Below are 18,819 nucleotides of genomic sequence, written 5' to 3'. Positions count from 1 at the left end.
ACGTGGCCGAAGGTCAGATGATACGACTACAAAGTCGATCATCGACCTCCGGCTCAGGGTGTCCTGGTGCCACGTGCACTTATGGACACCCTTGTGCTCGAACATGGTGTTCGTGATGGACAAACTGTGACTAGCACAGAGGTCCAACAACTGAACACCACTCGGGTTCAGATCGGGGAGGCTGTGCTTCCCGATCACCCCCCTCCAGGTCTCACTGTCGCCGCCCACGTGGGCATTGAAATCCCCAGGAGAACAATGGAGTCCCCAGTCGGAGCGCTATCTAGTACCCCTCCCAGGGACTCCAGGAAGGTCGGGTACTCTGCACTGCTGCTCGGCCCATAGGCCGAGACAACGGTGAGAGACCTGTCCCCGACCCGAAGGCGTAGGGACACGACCCTCTCGTTCACCGGAGTGAACTCCAACACTTGGCGACTGAGCTGGGGAGCAATAAGCAATGCAACCCCATCTCTCCGCCTCTCCCTGTGGGCGACGCCAGAAAAATGAAGCGTCCAGCCCCTCTCCAGGAGTTGGGTACCAGAGCCCAAGCTGTGCGTGGAGGTGAGCCCGACTATCTCTAGTCGGTATCTCTCAACTTCCTGCACAAGCTCAGGCTCCTTCCCCCCTAGCGAGGTGACATTCTACGTCCCAACAGCCAGGGGCTGTGAGCATGGACCGGGCCGCCGGGCCACCTGCCCTCGACCGCCACCCAATCCTCTCTGCACCCGACCCCCATGGCCCCCTCTGCAGGTGGTGAACCCACAGGAGGGCGGGCCCACGTCACTCTTTCGGGCTGAGCCTGGCCGGGCCCCATGGGCTAAGGCCCGACCACCAGGAGCTTGCGCGCGAGCCCCAACCCCAGGCCTGGCTCCAGGGTGGTACCCCGGCTCTGCCATACTGGGCGACGTCACGGTCCTTGATCTTTTACTGGTCATGGAGGTTCTGAACTGCCCTTAGTCTGACTTGTCACCTAGGACCTGTTTGCCTTGGGAGACCCTACAGGGAGCAGAAAGCCCCCGACAACATAGCTCCTAGGATCATCCGGGTACGCAAACTCCCCCACCACGATAAGGTGGCAGCTAGAGGGGGAGGCAATAAAATCATTGGCGTTTATTTGTCTGTCTGTCTTTTAGCAGGATTACATCAAAACTACTGTATAGATTTTGACAAAAATTTCACCACAGATAGATATTAGTCCATAGAAGACTCCATTAAATTTTGAAGTTGATCTGGATCTGGATTCTGGAGCAAGATTTCACTTTATATAGGCTTTGAAGGTTTACATCAAAACTACTTCACGCATTCTCACCACATTTGCACCACAGATAGATATTAGGGCATGAAGACTCCATTGGATTTAGGAGGTGATCTGGATCCGGATCCAGATTCTGGATCAAGATTTCACTTTATATAGGCTTTGAAGGATTACGGCAAAACTGCTTCATGGATTCTCACCAAATTTGCATCACAGATGGATATTAGGGCATGAAAGACTCCATGGAATTTTGGAAGTGATCTGGATCAGGATTGGCGGACATCAGAAATCTCAGCTTGCTCTCTGTGATAATGGTTTTCTTTGTTAGTGGAAAAGTTATTCCACTGTAAAAACTTTGACAGAGGACCCCAATGCAGAAAACCACAATGTAGATGCATAAAAACTGGCTTTATTGTACCAGTAGGAGTTAATGCCGTCACAGCACCGGACACAGTTCTCTTGGTTGCTAATACAGACAGCAGTCATGAAAACAGAAACAAGTTTCATCAGTGACAGTGTTCCAAGGGAGCAGCAGACAAGTAATCCAGAAACACACGCAGAGGTTCATAGCAAAGTTAGCGAACATAATAGGTGACCAAAACCAGGAATGGCAGGCAAAAATCATCCAACACAAAAAAGCTGCGTGATTCAAACACAAAGGCAGACATGAGGAAATAACGTGAAAGAGCAGGCATAAAGCAGACAATCTGGCAACAAGGAAACACTCAAACAGTGGTTATCAGACCAATAACTGTCTGGACCCTGAAGTGCAGAGACCAGAAAACCGGAAGTAAAGCTGCAAGAAGAGAACACAGAAGGGATGTAGAGTGTCAGAGAAGTTCTGACAGAGACAAAACCACTTGAGACTGTGAAGAGAAACTAATTTGCAGAAAGCTCACAAAATCTAACTAAATGGGACCAGAATAAAACACCAGAAATGTGACCCGTGACAGCTGCTAATAAAAAAAAAAGTGAGGTTCAGAAATAAGCTCTTAGCTGTTCAGCTGAACTGTGCTCACCACTGGTGTTATGTGGGCTGATCTGGTTTTAATGCTGGTTGTGTTTCCCACAGCCATAGATGAAGAGTGGCAGAGGACTCAGTGCATGCCCAGGGAGACCTGTGTTGATGTGGCCAAAGAACTGGGCACGGATCCTGCCATGTTTTTCAAGCCGCCGTGCGTGTTGATTCACAGGTTTGTCTCACATCACATCAGATCCAGGCAGCATTCACAACGCTGTGCTGATTTATTTTCACATATATAACGTGTATTTAGATAATGACAGTTTTTGGTGGTTATTCCTGCACATAGCAGTAGCGCATGTGGTGTATTTCATTCCTGTGTGCGTCTGTCCATGTCTGAACAAATTAGATCCAATTTGGGTCAGGCTTGTAATGATTGAGATATACATGTGTGTGTATATATATATATATCAAATCAAATCAAATCAATTGTATTTATATAGCACCAAATCACAACAAACAGTTGCCCCAAGGCGCCTTATATTGTAAGCAGAACCAGGCTCAGGGAGGGGCAGTCTTCTGCTGGGACTGGTTGGGGCTGAGGGAGAGAACCAGGAAAAAGACATGCTGTGGAGGGGAGCAGAGATCAGTCACTAATGATTAAATGCAGAGTGGTGCATACAGAGAAAAAAGAGAAAGAAACAGTGCATCATGGGAACCTCCCCAGCAGTCTAAGTCTATAGCAGCATAACTAAGGGATGGTTCAGGGTCAGGGTCATATATATATATATATATATAGTTTCCCACCTACAAAGAACGGAGGTCTGTAAGTTTGATCATAGGTACACTTCAACTATGAGAGACAGAATCTAAAAAAGAAATCTGAAAAAATTACATTGTTTGATTTTTAAATAATTAATTAGCATTTTATTGCATGAAATATCCATCCATTTTTTTCTGCTTTATCCAGAGACGGGTCGCGGGAGCAGCAGCTCAAGCAAAGCCGCCCAAACCTCCCGATCCACACACACCTCCCCCAGCTACTCTAGGGGAACCCCGAGGCGTTCCAAAGCCAGCCAAGAGACGTAGTCCCTCCAGCTTGTCCTGTGTCTTCCCCGGGGCCTCCTCTCAATGGGACGTGCCCGGAACACCTCTCCAGCGAGGCGTCCAGGGGGCATTCATAAAAGATGCGCGACCCACCTCAGCTGGCTCCTTTCCACATGGAGGAGCAGCAGCTCGACTCCGAGCTCCTTCCGAGTGACCGAGCTCCTCACCCTATCTCTAAGGCCGCGCCGAGCCACCCTGCGGAGGAAACTCATCTCGGCCACTTGTACTCGTGATCTCATTCTTTTGGTCATGAGCCAAATCTCATGACCATAGGTGAGGGTCAGAATGTAGATCGATCGGTAAATCAAAAGCTTTGCCCCAAATCGAAAGCTTTGCCCCCCTGCTCAGCTCTCTCTTCACCACGACGGTCCGATACAGCGACCACATCACTGCAGATGTTGCACCGATCAGTCTGTCGATCTCACACTCCATCCATCCCTCGCTCGTGAACAAGACCCCAAGATACGTAAACTCCTCCACTTGAGGCAAGGACATTCCACCGACCTGAAGAGGAAAAGGCACCTTTTTCTGGTCGAGAACCATGGCCTCGGATTTGGAGGTGCTGATTTTCATCCTGGATGCTTCACACATGGCTGCAAACCCCCCAGTGCATGCTGAAGGTCCTGATTTGATCTTCCGCAAACAGCCTGGCCGATAGTCCTCCTCCAGCAACTGAACACCACTTGGGTTCAGATCAGGGAAGCTGTACTTCCTGATCACCCCCCTCCAGTTCTTACTGTCGCCACCTATGTGGGTGTTGAAATCCCCCAGGAGAACAATGGAGTCCCCAGTCGGAGCACTATCTAGTACCCCTCTCAGGGACTACAAGAAGGTTGGGTACTTTGCACTATGCCTTCGGGTCAGGACATGAAGGCATAGGGACTGAGAGAGGCAGAGGGACACAACCCTCTCGTTCACCGGGGTGAACTCCAACACATCGCAACTGAGCTGGAGAGCAAAAAGCAATGCTACACCAGCTCTCCGCCTCTCCCCGTGGGCAACGCCAGAAAAGTGGAGCATCCAGCCCCTCTCCAGGAGTTGGGTACCAGAGCCAAAGCTGTGCGTGGAGATGAGCCTGACTATCTCTAGTCGGTATCCCTCAACCTACCGCACAACCACATGTCCCAACAGCCAGGGGCTGTGAGTGCGGACCGGGCTGCCGGGCCACCCGCCCTCGACTGCCACCCAATCCTCTCTGCACCCAACCCCCATGGCCCCCTCTGCAGGTGGTGAACCCACAGGACGGCGGCCCACATCGCTCTTTAGGGCTGAGCCCGGCCGGGCCCCGTGGGCTAAGGCCTGACCACCTGGCACTCGCGCGCAAGCCCCAAACCCAGGCCTGGCTCCAGGGTGGGGCCCTGGCTCTGCCATACCAGGCGACGTCTCGGTCCTTGAATATGTACTGGTCATGGGACCTTCTGAACTGCCCTTAGTCTGCCCTTGCATGAAATAAGTAACTAAAAATAATAACTAAATAATAACCAACTAGTAAGAATTCTGGCTCTCACAGACCTCTTAGTTTGTCTTTAAGAAGTCCTCCCATTCTGCACTCTTTACCTGTATAAATTGCACCTCTTTGAACTCGTGACCTGTATAAAAGACACCTGTCCACACATTCAATCAATCACACTCCAACCTATCCACCATGGCCAAGACCAAAGAGCTGTCTAAGGACATCAAGGACAAAACTGTAGATCTGCACAAGGCTGGGATGGGCTACAGGCAGTGGTGGGCACACTTCCGATAATCTGATAACAGATAATTATCGAAGATAATGTTTTCATTATCGGATTATCTTTTTAGATAACTTTAAAAACCATCATCGGACTAATTATCTTCCGATGAATTGCCGACCGATAACTTTTAGACCGATAACGGAGTAAACCAAGCTGAACAATGAAAAACATTTTTAAAACTTAAAAGCAGTTGAGACGTACCTGTTAAAAGTTTCCTAATAGGTATTTATTGTTCTAAGAAAAAAAAATCATTTCCTTTAACACCATACTGATATAACCGCAATATCACCCAAGTCATCCAGAGGCATACATTTTTAAATTATGGTTCAAATTCAGGGGCGGTCCTGGAGGCGGCCAACCGGGCAGCCGCTCGGGGCAGCATCGCAGGGGGGAGCGGCACGACCGTGCGAAAAAAAAAACGGTCAAAAAAAAAAAAAAACAGGGTGGGGGGGTTGTCCTGACGGGGGGGTTCGTGGTTACGTTATATTACGGCAGAGCGGCGCCCCCACTTTCCCGTCCCATGGCGGCTTTCCTCTCTCTCATTCCCGCAGCTTCACAGTGCTATAAACAGTAGCGAAGCAAAGACTGCAGCGAAACGAGATGAGTCATTGGATAAATACTGGGCTTTGTCCCACCCATCGGACGCTCAGTGTGTCTGGGGGTCTATAGGGCAGAGGGCTGGCCTCGGCCGGCCCGGACACTCAGCTTCTGCATGATGATTGGATGATCTGTCTGAGGCTGAATCCCTTTTTGATTGACAGTGAAATGAGCGAATCAGCGATCTTTTGGTGTAAACATTCGTGGGAGCATTTTCATTCTTTTCTGAGTTGAACCGGAGACTTTCCTAATCCTCTTAGCTGCATTTTCTTTGTTAAAAACGACTAGCGACAAATCGAGCTTCTATTTCTGGTGTTTTTTTTTTGTAGCTGCTTGTGTTTGGAGACTGACTTCTATCACTCTTTCTGACTTCTATCGCAGTTTCTGTCCCTACCGAGCAGCGGGTGCTGCTGAGCTCCTTCACCGTCACAAAGCACTCACAGGCGGACAAACTTCACACTAGCCTCACGCCAGTCCCAGCTAGCGAGCTAGCTAGGTAGCACGCTGCACATAATGGCAGAAAATTTGAATGTTGTGGACCAGATTTTGGCGAAGCCATTTGATAGTCTTCCTTACGAAGAAGCCATGGCTGCTGGTTTCAACTCTCAATGGTTTGCAGGCCAAAGGTAAGCAATAGCCCCCAGTACAATGTTTGTGTATTGCTATGCACACAGACTGAATCTGGTTCTGTCTCAGGGGGCTAAATGCTTATCTGAGTGCAGAATATTTTTTGCATCACTCTCTGGGTTTGCCACATTTTTCTCAAAATCCACAAAGAGGATGTCTTTTCTTGAGTCTGCAGGCTGCTCAAGGTTGCCCAGAAATGCTCCTACTCGATGGAATTTCACATCATGGATAGTGAGCACTGGGGCAAACAATTATGATGCCCTCCTGCAAACTTTTGAGATGATCATTGCAGATAAGTCCATGGATGATGACACATTAGACTGTGCCAATTTCTTTGTGTTTGTTATTGCAGTAGTCATTAAAACTGGAAATTTGTTCTTGAAAATAGCTGTTGTGAGTTAATTTGTGGGATTGTGGGTGTTCTGGATGAAGTTAGTGTTTTCATGGGTGGTGGGACGGAGGTGGTGGCCACATTAGTGTGCGCGGGGGGGGCGCACGCAGGGGGTTTCGCCCGGGGAGTAAATCACTCTAGAACCGCCACTGTTCAAATTTTAACCTACTCATTTTGGACAAGTTATTTAAAATTACTGTCATGTCTGAAGTTTTAAAAAGTGAAAATATCAGATATATGCTTTCGTTTTAAAGTAATGTGCTAATTTTTAAGGTTTTGTGAGCACATGCAGCAATGCTCCACGGACAACAGCATTAAACTCTAGTGCCTAAAACTCTTGTGAATATATTCTCTGGGTTTATAGACGTTATTGTATTTGCGTTTAAATTCCACGCATCTTAAATGTAGCAGACGGATTATCTGGAATTTTGTTTGGCAAGTTTTCAAGGCCGCTACTGCCATCTACTGGCCAGTAGTGTTCATGGCAGTATTCGCCCCAAGTACTAAGCGTCTGGATACCAGTAGATGGCAGTGTTCTATTTATTTTGACCCGGTTATATCAGATGGTGGTCAAATCAACTTTTTGGCTTTGCAAATGGCTTTTCTTTTCTTTCTTTCTTTTTTTTTACAAATGAAGTTTAAAAACAAAACAACAACAAAAAAAAAACATTACAAGACAGCTCTGCGGTTGGATGCTTTGTAGCTCTTCAGCAGCAGGAGGTGGTCGTGAGATGTTAAAGCTTGTTACTCCACTACACGATGCAGGACACGCGATTAACCTGAAACTCGGTCCAAAAAATTCTCGCACAAATGAAAAATCATCTGAAAATGGCCAAAACACCCTCAGTGTAAAGCCAACATTTATGTGTCAAGATAAGGCTTTTCAGAACTGACCAATTGTTAACTTTGTCCTTTGTTTTATCTATCTTTTTATTATTGCATTTTAACCTGTGAAGTGCTTTCTGACTTATGTCTGTGAAAGGCACTATATAAATAAATTTACTTACTTACTTACTAATATTGAGTGCACATTTTACAACATCATAAAATGTGCGCACATCATCTAACATTCTTTCCACATGCAAAACATTTTGCGATGACACTTCCAGGGCTCCGTAAAAATGCCTGTTTTTACAAATAAAAATGGAATATTTTACAAAAGCACATTTATCTTTAAACCAACATACGACACACGTCACATTAACGTGTTGGTTTACATAATGAATGACTGAACCAATGTGTTTAGCAGAGGCACTTTTACCCAGAATGCTTTGCAGTCTGTGTTTGTTACAAAACCTCAGAATTAGTGCATTATTCAACATTAAAAGATATATGTTATATTTTAACTTTGTACAAATGACAGAATTTACATTAATGGAGTTATTCTATCAGTATTTTCACAAAACCATAAGTTAGTATGACTTTATTTTTCAAGACCTCCGCCTGACCGGAGTATTATGATTAGTAGAGAGCTTATTTTGTGGGTGCTCTCAGGATTCTTCTGTGCAGCTTCCTATAGAGGGCAGCATGGTCAAACATGGAAATACTGGCTCATTCTTTGGGTCTTTTGTTGCTTTTGATGCTTTCAAAAGCGATTGTGTTAAAAGTCAATTTCAGGTTCTTAGTAATTGCAAATGTACCAGAGCCAATACTGGAATTTATCGATTATCTGTAACTTACATTACATTTTTGGGTGGTTTATCGGTTTATCTTTATCAAAGATAACTTTGCAGTTATCTGATTATCCGTTATCAAAGTTAATTTTTTGGTTATCTGTGCCCACTGCTGGCTACAGGACAATAGGCAAGCAGCTTGATGAGAAGACAGCAACTGCTTGCATAATTATTAGAAAATGGAAGAAACACACGATGACTGTCAGTCTTCTCCCGTTTTGGGCTCCATGTAAGATCTCACCTCGTGGGGTAAGGATGATTCTGAGAAAGTCCAGAACAACACAGGAGGACCTGGTCAATGACCTGAAGAGAGCTGGGATCACAGTAACAAAGACTATATTAGTAACACACTATGGCGTCATGGTTTAAAATCCTGCAGGGCAGCAAGATCCCCCTGCTCAAGCCAGCACATGTCCAGACCCGTTTGAAGTTCACCAGTGACCATCTGGATGATCCAGAGGAGGCATTGGAGAAGGTCATGTGGTCAGATGAGATCAAAATAGAGCTTTTTGGTATCAACTCCATTTGCCGTGTTTAGTAGAGGATGAGAACAACCCCAAGAACACCGTCCCAACTGTGAAGCATGGGAGTGGAAACATCGTACTCTGGGAGTGTTCTGCAAAGGGGACAGGACGATTGCACCGTAATGAAGGGAGGATGGATGGGGTCATGTATCGTGAGATTTTGGTAAACAGCCTCCTTCCCTCAGTAAGAGCATTGAAGATGGGTCATGGCTGGGTCTTCCAGCATGACAATGACCCCAAACACACAGGCAGGGCAACTAAGGATTGGCTCCGTAAGAAGCATTTCAAGGACCTGGAATTGCCTAACCAGTCTCTAGACCTGAACTCAATAGAAAATCTTTGGAGGGAGCTGAAACTCCAAACCTGAAAGATCTAGAGAAGATCTGTGTGGAGGAGTGGACCAAAATCCCTGCTGCAGTGTGTGAAAACCTGGTGAAAAACTACAGGAAATGTCTAACCTCTGTAACTGCAAACAAAGGTTTTTGTACCAAATATTAAGGTCTGTTTTTCTTGTGGATCAAATACTTATGCAACAAAAATGGAAATGAATTGTTTAAAAATCATATAATGTGATTTTCTGAATTCTCTATTTAGATTCTGTCTCTCACAGTTGAAGTGTACCTACAATAAAACTTACAGACCTCTCCATTCTTAGTAGGTGGGAAAACTTGCAAAATTGACAGTGGATCAAATATTTATTTGCCCCACTGTGTGTGTGTATACAGTATATATACGAGGGCTGTCAATAAAGTATAGGTCCTTTTTATTTTTTTCAAAAACTATATGGATTTCATTCATATGTTTTTACGTCAGACATGCTTGAACCCTCATGCGCATGCGTGAGTTTTTCCATGCCTGTCGGTGACGTCATTCGCCTGTGAGCTCTCCTTGTGGGAGGAGTCGTCCAGCCCCTCGTCGGAATTCCTTTGTCTGAGAAGTTGCTGAGAGACTGGCGCTTTGTTTGATCAAAATTTTTTCTAAACCTGTGAGGCACATCGAAGTGGACATGGTTCAAAAAATTAAGCTGGTTTTCGGTGAAAATTTTAACGACTGATGAGAGATTTTGAGGTGATACTGTCGCTTTAAGGACTTCCCATGGAGCGAGACGTCGCGCAGCGGTCCCAGGCGCCGTCGTCAGCCTGTTTCAAGCTGAAAACCTCCACATTTCAGGCTCTATTGATCCAGGACGTCGTGAGAGAACAGAGAAGTTTCAGAAGAAGTCGGTTTCAGCATTTTATCCGGATATTCCACTGTTAAAGGAGATTTTTTTAATGAAAGACGTGCGGACCGGTCCGCGCATCGGGACGCAGCCGGCGCGGTGCGGCGGCACAGGAAAAACACCTCCGTGTTGATAACCATTTGTAAAATCCAGGCGGCTTTTGATGGCTTTCAGTGGAGTGAGTATATGAGAAATTGTTTAACAGCTGGACATGTTCCAACTTGTCCTTAAGGCTTCCAACAGAGGTGTTTTTCCTGTGGCGGAGTGTCGCAGCGGCTGCGAGCCAACGCTGCAATCCGTCCGCACGTCTTTCATTAAAAAAATCTCCTTTAACAGTGGAATATCCGGATAAAATGCTGAAACCGACTTCTTCTGAAACTTCTCTGTTCTCTCACGACGTCCTGGATCAATAGAGCCTGAAATGTGGAGGTTTTCAGCTTGAAACAGGCTGACGACGGCGCCTGAGAGCGCTGCGCGACGTCTCGCACCGTGGGAAGTCCTTAAAGCGACAGTATCACCTCAAAATCTCTCATCAGCTGTTAAAAGTTTCACAGAAAACCAGGTTAATTTTTCGAACCGTGTCCACTTCGATGTGTCTTACAGGTTTAGAAAAAATTTTGATCAAACAAAGCGCCAGTCTCTCAGCAACTTCTCTGACAAAGGAATTCCGACGAGGGGCTGGACGACTCCTCCCACAAGGAGTGCCCACAGGCGAATGACGTCACCGACAGGCGTGGAAAAACTCACGCATGCGCACGAGGGTTCAAGCATGTCTGACGTAAAAACATATGAATGAAATCCATATAGTTTTTGAAAAAAATAAAAAGGACCCATACTTTAATGACAGACCTGTATATATATATATATATAAATACAAGCAACAGCAACCTTCATGGTCAACAGGATCCTGCAATTCACAAGGCTTCATAAACTGCATGTAAAGAAGCGGCACTGTTGCAGCAGCTCAGATAAGATGCTGCAAGACAGTCAGATTTGGGTGTACAGTGGTCCCTCGTTTATCGCGGGAGTTACGTTCTACAAATAACCCACAATAGGCGATATTCGCGAAGCAGTCAGTGTTATTTTTTACAATTATTATAGATGTTTTAAGGCTGTAAAACCCCTCATTACACACTTTATACACTTTTCTCAAACAGGCATTTTCTCACTTTTCTCTCCTGTGTAAACACTCAAAGTTCAAACCTTAGTATATATAAATAATTATGATGGCTTTTAGAACTAACGAATTTAATTTCAACAATCAACCTACGAGGTTGGACACATACGAAATTATTAATAGTAACTCACCAGTATTTCAAGTTCCTCTGACCGCGCCTCTGCGTCCTGGCGCCGCTCCGCTGTCGCGTCTTTTTTACACTGAGTGACACCTTGGTGCAGGTGTCTTCTTCCGAGTGAAGAACACAGTTATGGGTAGTTGTTGGCGCTCTTTTTTCTTCTGGGTGAGAAGATTCTTATAAACACACACGCAGAACACAATGCGCGTGCTCTCCCTTCGCGGTGATGCCGACCGGTGCCGTGACCAGCCTGCTTGATGAGGACACAGAACACAGTGCCTTGTAAAAAAAAAAAAAAAACATGCAAAACTGGACTAAAAAAATCTGCGAAACTATGAGGCTGCGAAAGGTTAACCCCGCTATAGAGAGGAACCACTGTACTGAAAAAAGGCTAATCTAGTGATTCCCAAACTGTGGGTAGTAGCCCCTGGTGGGCTGTGAGAGGTGGTTAAAAATAAATAAAGAAATTTCAGTTTTGTAATAAAGTTTTAAAATTGCCCAAAATATTTGTGACTATTTAAAAACAATCATCAGCGGTAATAATACATAACCATGGGATTTAAATGGTAAATGGACTGCATTTATATAGCGATTCTCCATCTGCATCAGACGCTCAAAGCGCTTTACAATTATGCCTCACATTCGCCCAAACACACTGATACAATAATGTCAGGCGGCTGCCATGCAAGGTGCTCATTGCACACCAGGAGCAACTCGGGGAATATGGACCTTGCCCAAGGGCCCATAGTGATTTTCCGGTCAGGCTGGGATTTTAACCGAGGATTCTCTGGTCTCAAGCCCAACGCTTAACCACAAGACCGCCACCTCCCCAATTTACAGTGAGGAAAATACGTATTTGAACACCCTGCGATTTTGCAAGTTCTCCCACTTAGAAATCATGGAGGGGTCTGAAATTTTCATCTTAGGTGCATGTCCACTGTGAGAGACATAATTAAAAAAAAAAAATCAGGAAATCACAATGAATGATTTTTTAATAATTTATTTGTATGTTACTGCTGCAAATAAGTATTTCGACACCTGTGAAAATCAATGTTAATATTTGGTACAGTAGCCTTTGTTTGCAATTACAGAGGTCAAATGTTTCCTGTAGTTTTTCACCAGGTTTGCACACACTGCAGCAGGGATTTTGGTCCACTCCTCCATACAGATCTTCTCTAGATCTTTCAGGTTTGGAGTTTCAGCTCCCTCCAAAGATTTTCTATTGAGTTTAGGTCTGGAGACTGGCCAGGCCACTCCAGGACCTTGAAATGCTTCTTACGGAGCCCCTCCTTAGTTGCCCTGGCTGTGTGCTTCAGGTCATTGTCATATTGGAGGACCCAGCCACGACCCATCTTCAATGCTCTAACTGAAGGAAGGAGGTTGTTCCCCAAAATCTCACAATACATGGCCCCGGTCATCCTCTCCTTAATAAAGTGCAATCGTTCTGTCCCATGTGCAGAAAAACACCCCCAAAGCATGATGGTTCCACCCCCATGCTTCACAGGAGGAATGGTGTTTTTGGGATGGTACTCAGCATTCTTCTTCCTCCAAACACGGCGGGTGGAATTAAGACCAAAAAGTTCTATTTTGGTCTCATCTGTCCACATAACTTTCTCCAATGACTCCTCTGGATCATCCAAATGGTCATGGGCAAACTTAAGACGAGCCTGGACGTGTGCTGATTTAAGCAGGGGAACCTTCCGTGCCATGCATGATTTTAACCCATGACGTCTTAGTGTATTACCCACAGTAACCTTGGAAACAGTGGTGCCAGCTCTCTTCAGGTCATTGACCAGCTCCTCCCGTGTAGTACTGGGCTGATTCCTCACCTTTCTTAGGATCATTGATACGCCATGAGATGGGATCTTGCATGGAGCCCCAGTTCGAGGGAGATTGACAGTCATGTTTAGCTTCTTCCATTTTCTAATAATTGCTCCAACAGTTGAACTTTTTTCACCAAGCTGCTTGGCAATTGCCCTGTAGCCCTTTCCATCCTTGTGGAGGTCTACAATTTTATCTCTGGTGTCTTTGGACAGCTCTTTGGTCTTAGCCATGTTAGTAGTTGGAGTCTTACTGATTGTGTGGGGTGGTCTTTATGCAGCTAAAGACATCAAAGACGTCAAATAGACATCAAAAGACATCAAATAGGTGCTTCTAATTTGGAATAATAAGTGGAGTGGAGGTGGACTTTTTAGAGGCGGACTAACGGGTCTTTGAGGGCCAGAATTTTTGTGGATTGGCAGTTGTTGAAATACTTATTCGCAGCAGTAACATGCAAATAAATTATTAAAAAATCATACATTATGATTTCCGGATTTTTTTTGTTTTTTGTTTTTTTTGATTATGTCTCTCACAGTGGACATGCACCTAAGATGAAAATTTCAGACCCCTCCATGATTTCTAAGTGGGAGAACTTGCAAAATCACAGGGTGTTCAAATACTTATTTTCCTCACTGTAAATTATGTTTTATTCTACATTTATCTGACCTGGTTTAAATGTGTCATTCAAAATTGTGATTAAGGGTTGAGGAGATCTGCAGAAGATTTTCAGATTTCAAACTCGGCTACAGTGGTCTTCTGAGGTTTGACAACAGCTGCTATGAAATGACCTGTGGTGAGCACAGTTCAGCTCAGCAGCCACAAGCTAATTAGCAAAGCTAACTTTTTCTTTAGCAGATTAGTTATGCAGCTAACTTTGAAAAACCATCCTTTATGTTAACTTTAAATCAGCTGAAATTTTTTAAGTAAAGTGTAATGGTAAAAATGTTTGTAAACCACAGGAATCATATACATTTATTCTTGTTGGAGCTTATGCACTCACCAGCCATTTCGTGACATACGTCTTGCTAGTACCAGGTTGGACCCCATTTTGCCTTCAGAACTGCCTTAATTCTTCAGTCTTCATGGCATAGATAGATTCAACTCAGAGATGTTGGTCCATATTAGCATGACAGCATCACGCAGTCGCCCATTCAACCAGTCTGGTCATTCTACTCTGACCTCTGACATCAACAAGGCATTTTTGTCAACGCAACGTCCGCTCACTAGATATCTTCTCTTTTTTGGACCAGTTTCTGTAAACCCGAGAGATGGTTGTGCGTGAAAATCCCAGTACATCAGCAGTTTCTAAAGTACTCAGACCAGCCCAACCATGCCAGGTTCAAAGTCACTTAAATCACTTTCGTCACTATTCTCATGCTCGGTTTGAACTTCAGGAAGTCATCTTCACCATGTTTAGATGCCTAAATGCGTTGAGCTGCTGCCATGTGATTGGCTGATTAGCTATTTGTGTTAATAAGCAATCAAACAGATGTAAGGTGAGTGTACACTAATCCAATAACTAAAATTGACACATTGTGTGAAGGCCCCAACAATCACCTGGTGAATGAGGAGAAGCCAAGCCAAAGCTAGTTTAATGTAATAAAAACTAGCAGTTACTGGTTAACTGCAGCTTCAGCTAAATGTTTTAGTGGTGTGTTGTTTTAATGTTAACTTTTCAGTTAGCGGGTTAGCAGTTACCAAAGGTAGCATTTAGGTGCCCGCCACTGCACTTACAGTGCATACACATTGTATTGACAGCGCTTCACTTTTCCCTCATTTTGTTGTTTGAGTACTTTTTTTCCTCAAACCTCTACTCACCACACCCCATAATGACAATACAAAAAAGGCTTTTTGAATTTTTTGTAAATTTATTAAAAATTAAAAAAATTAAGAAATTACATGTACATAAGTATTTGCAATACTTTGTTGATGCACCTTTGGTAGCAATTACAGTCTCAAGTCTTCTTGAACATGATGCCACAAGCTTGGTGCACCTATCTTTGGGCAGTTTTGTCCGTTCCTCTTTGCAGCATCTTTCAAGCTCCATCAGGTTGGATGGGGAGGGTCGGTGCACAGCCATTTTCAGATCTCTCCAGAGATGTTCAGTCGGATTCAGGTCTGGGCTCTGGCTGGGCCACTCAAGGACATTCACAGAGTTGTCCTGAAGATACTCCTTTGATATCTTGGCTGTGTGCTTAGGGTCATTGCTCTGCTGAAAGATGAACCATCACCCCAGTCTGAGGTCAAGAGCGCTCTGGAGCAGGTTTTCATCCAGGATGTCTCTGTACATTGCTGAATTCATTTTTCCCTCAATCCTGACTGATCTCCCAGTTCCTGCTGCTGAAAAACATCCCCATAGCATGATGCTGCCACCACCATGCTTCACTGTAGGGATGGTATTGGCGAGGAAATGAGTGGTGCCTGGTTTTCTCCAAATATAACGTCTGGACTTTATGCCATAGAGTTCAATCTTTGTCTCATCAGACCAGAGAATTTTGTTTTTCATGGTCTGAGAGTCCTACAGGTACATTTTGGGAAACTCCAGGTGGGCTGCCATTTACCGTTTACTAAGGAGTGGCTTCTGTCTGACCACTCTACCTTACAGGGCTGTTTGGTAGATTGCAGAGATGGTTGTCCTTCTGGAATATTCTCCTCTCTCCATAGAGGAATGCTTGAGCTCTGCCAGAGTGGCCATCAGGTTCTTGGTCACATCCTTGACTAAGATCCTTCTCCCCCAATCGCTTAGTTCAGACAGATGGCCAGCTCTAGGAAGAGTCCTGGTGGATCTGAACTAATGGAGGCCACTGTTCTCATTGGGACCTTCACAGCAGCAGAAATGGTTCTTTACCTTGCCTAGATTTGTGCGAGGGAGTCCTGTCTTGGAGGTCTACAGACAATTCCTTTGACTTCATGCTTGGTTTGTGCTCTAACATTCATGGTCAACTGTCCCAACAGAAGACTGCCCCTCCCTGATCCTGGTTCTGCTGGAGGTTTCTTCCTGTTAAAAGGGAGTTTTTCCTTCCCACTGTCGCCAAGTGCTTGCTCATAGGGGGTCGTTTTGACCGTTGGGGTTTTTCTGTAATTATTGTATGGCTTTTGCCTTACAATATAAAGTGCCTTGGGGCAACTGTTTGTTGTGATTTGACGCTATATAAATAAAATTGAATTGATTTGATTTGAACTGTGGGACCTTATATGTAGACAAGTGTGTGTCTTTCCAAATCATGTCCAATCAACTGAATTTATCCCAGGTGGACTCCAATTAAGCTGTAGAAACATCTCAAGGTTGCTCACTGAAAACAAGATGCACCTGAGTTCAGTTTAGGGCGTCATGGCAAAGGCTGTGAATACAAATGTACATATTCTTTTTTTTTTTTTTTTTAATAAATTTGGAAAAATCTAAAAAAAATCACATTGTCATTATGGGTTATTGTGTGTAGATTTTTTTAAAAGCATTTCATCTATTTTTGAATAAGACTATAACATAAAAAACTGGAAAAAAGTACAGTGCTTTCTGGATGCACTGTATGTTATTCCTGGAAGCTGGTACATGGCAGGGTTTAAAATTTGTTTTTTAGCCATGAAAATTCCTGACAGTCATTTTGTCTTACTAATTTTGAAAATGGTTTTGCCATCATGAACAGGTGTGGTGGCTGCTGCCATCAAGAAGGCGTCACCTGCAGAAACACAACCACCACATATGTAAATAAAACAGTGAGTGTTTGCAATGAAGTGGTTATCTCTTTGACTTATCATTCAAACCATTTCTAAAGATTTGATTTTAAACTGTATGCTTCTCTACAATCCTTGTGTGATTGTGTGCATTTCAGCTCTTAAGTGTGATTCCATTCAAGTTTGTTCCAGAGCCTGTGCTTATAAAAGTGGCAAATCACACAGAATGTCAGTGCACGGAGCCTGCCATCATACGACGCAACGCTCATGCTCACAGGAACAGTGGGTGAGTCCAAAAACGATGTCAATGTCACATCTCAATTCAGTTTAATATGTTTGCGTTGCACTGATGAGGTGATGGGTGGACGCTGGCCCTGCACCCCAGGCCAGTGGATTTATCTCACAACGCCCTGCCTGTGGCACCAGCGAGGGCATGGTCGCCTCAATAATGCACTTTGTTTTCGGTCCTATTCTGCTTTTTCTGTTTCCTGTTTCTTCAGCTTGTTAAAACTTTGTAAAAACCCTATAACTGTTAGAATGGCCTACGCAGTGGGTCACCCCTGAGTTTGCCTGGTCTGCTTGAGGTTTCTTCCTACATATCATCAGAGGGAGTTTTTTCTTACCACTGTCACCTGTGTGCTTGCTCTAGGGAGGTTGGTAAGGTTAGACCTTACTTGTGTGAAGCGTCTTGAGGCAGCTTTTGTTGTGATTTGGCGCTATATAAATTAAATAAATTGAAATTAAATTGAAATAAATTGTATCAATGTATTTTTCTGATACCTTTTGATTGTGTTTGATTGAACACCAGCTGCTCTCCGATGGGCCAGCTGTCAGAGGCTGAGGACACGAGGAGACTTTGTGCCACTGGGCTGATCTGGGACTGCTCCACAGATGAATGCATCCCGTATCCATCTAGTAAACCAGGTGTGTCTCTGCACTGATTTGAAAAGGCTTAATGAATGTACAGTTGTGAACACATGAATATCTCTTTACACATCACAAAAGATTCCAGAAATTGATGGAATTACTGGTTTAAAAAACTCAGTGAGTAACTGTCATAATCCAGGGTTGATTGGTAAACCTTTGGCTCTATTTTGGGGTCTGTTTGTTGAACTCGTGCTTTTTGTGTGTGTTTCGGGGCAGGTTATATAAGTATACCTTATCACATGTCTGTTCATGTGTCACGCCCTGTATCATGCCCCGATGTATCCATATCAGCCCTCGTCCTTCAGACTGGGGACTGATACTGCATGATGCAGGGTGTAACACGTAAACAGACATGTAATAAGAAACTTATCACATATCACAACAAAAATAAAGAACAAGAACCATATAATTATTGTCAACACCATGTAATAACAACTCATTCACATATTACAATAAAAATGAAGAACAAGAACCATATAATTATTGTCATCTCCGTTTAATAACAACTCATTCACATATTACAACAAAAATAAAGAATAAGAACCACATAATTATCATCATCTCCGTTTAATAACAACTCATTCACATATTACAACAAAAATGAAGAACAAGAACCATATAATTATTGTCATCGCCATTTAATAACAACTCACTCACATATTACAACAAAAATAAAGAACAAGAACCACATAATTATCGTCATCTCCGTTTAATAACAACTCATTCACATATTACAACAAAAATAAAGAACAAGAACCACATAATTATCGTCATCTCTGTTTAATAACAACTCATTCACATATTACAACAAAAATAAAGAACAAGAACCACATAATTATCGTCATCTCTGTTTAATAACAACTCATTCACATATTACAACAAAAATAAAGAACAATAACCATATAATTATTGTCATCTCCGTTTCACACATTACAACAAAAATAAAGAACAAGAACCATATAATTATTGTCATCTCTGTTTCACATATTACAACAAAAATGAAGAACAAGAACCATA

The 18,819-nt window shown here is 43.8% G+C and overlaps 1 protein-coding gene across 1 annotated transcript in view; it reads left to right on the top strand.

The window, feature by feature from the left end:
- The window catches only part of vegfd (vascular endothelial growth factor D), a 37,347-nt gene that overhangs the window by 2,546 nt on the left and 15,982 nt on the right, over positions 1 to 18,819 (top strand). The window contains 4 exon segments of the mRNA XM_034162294.1: positions 2,325 to 2,445; positions 16,848 to 16,917; positions 17,034 to 17,161; positions 17,684 to 17,799. Of these exon segments, the coding sequence (XP_034018185.1) occupies positions 2,325 to 2,445; positions 16,848 to 16,917; positions 17,034 to 17,161; positions 17,684 to 17,799 (435 nt within the window).

This window comes from Thalassophryne amazonica, chromosome 2, assembly GCF_902500255.1.
Source record: "Thalassophryne amazonica chromosome 2, fThaAma1.1, whole genome shotgun sequence".
Classification (NCBI taxonomy): Eukaryota; Metazoa; Chordata; class Actinopteri; order Batrachoidiformes; family Batrachoididae; genus Thalassophryne; species Thalassophryne amazonica.
The sequence above is the reverse complement of the archived record's forward strand: the minus strand, read 5'-3'. Positions and strand labels throughout refer to the sequence as shown.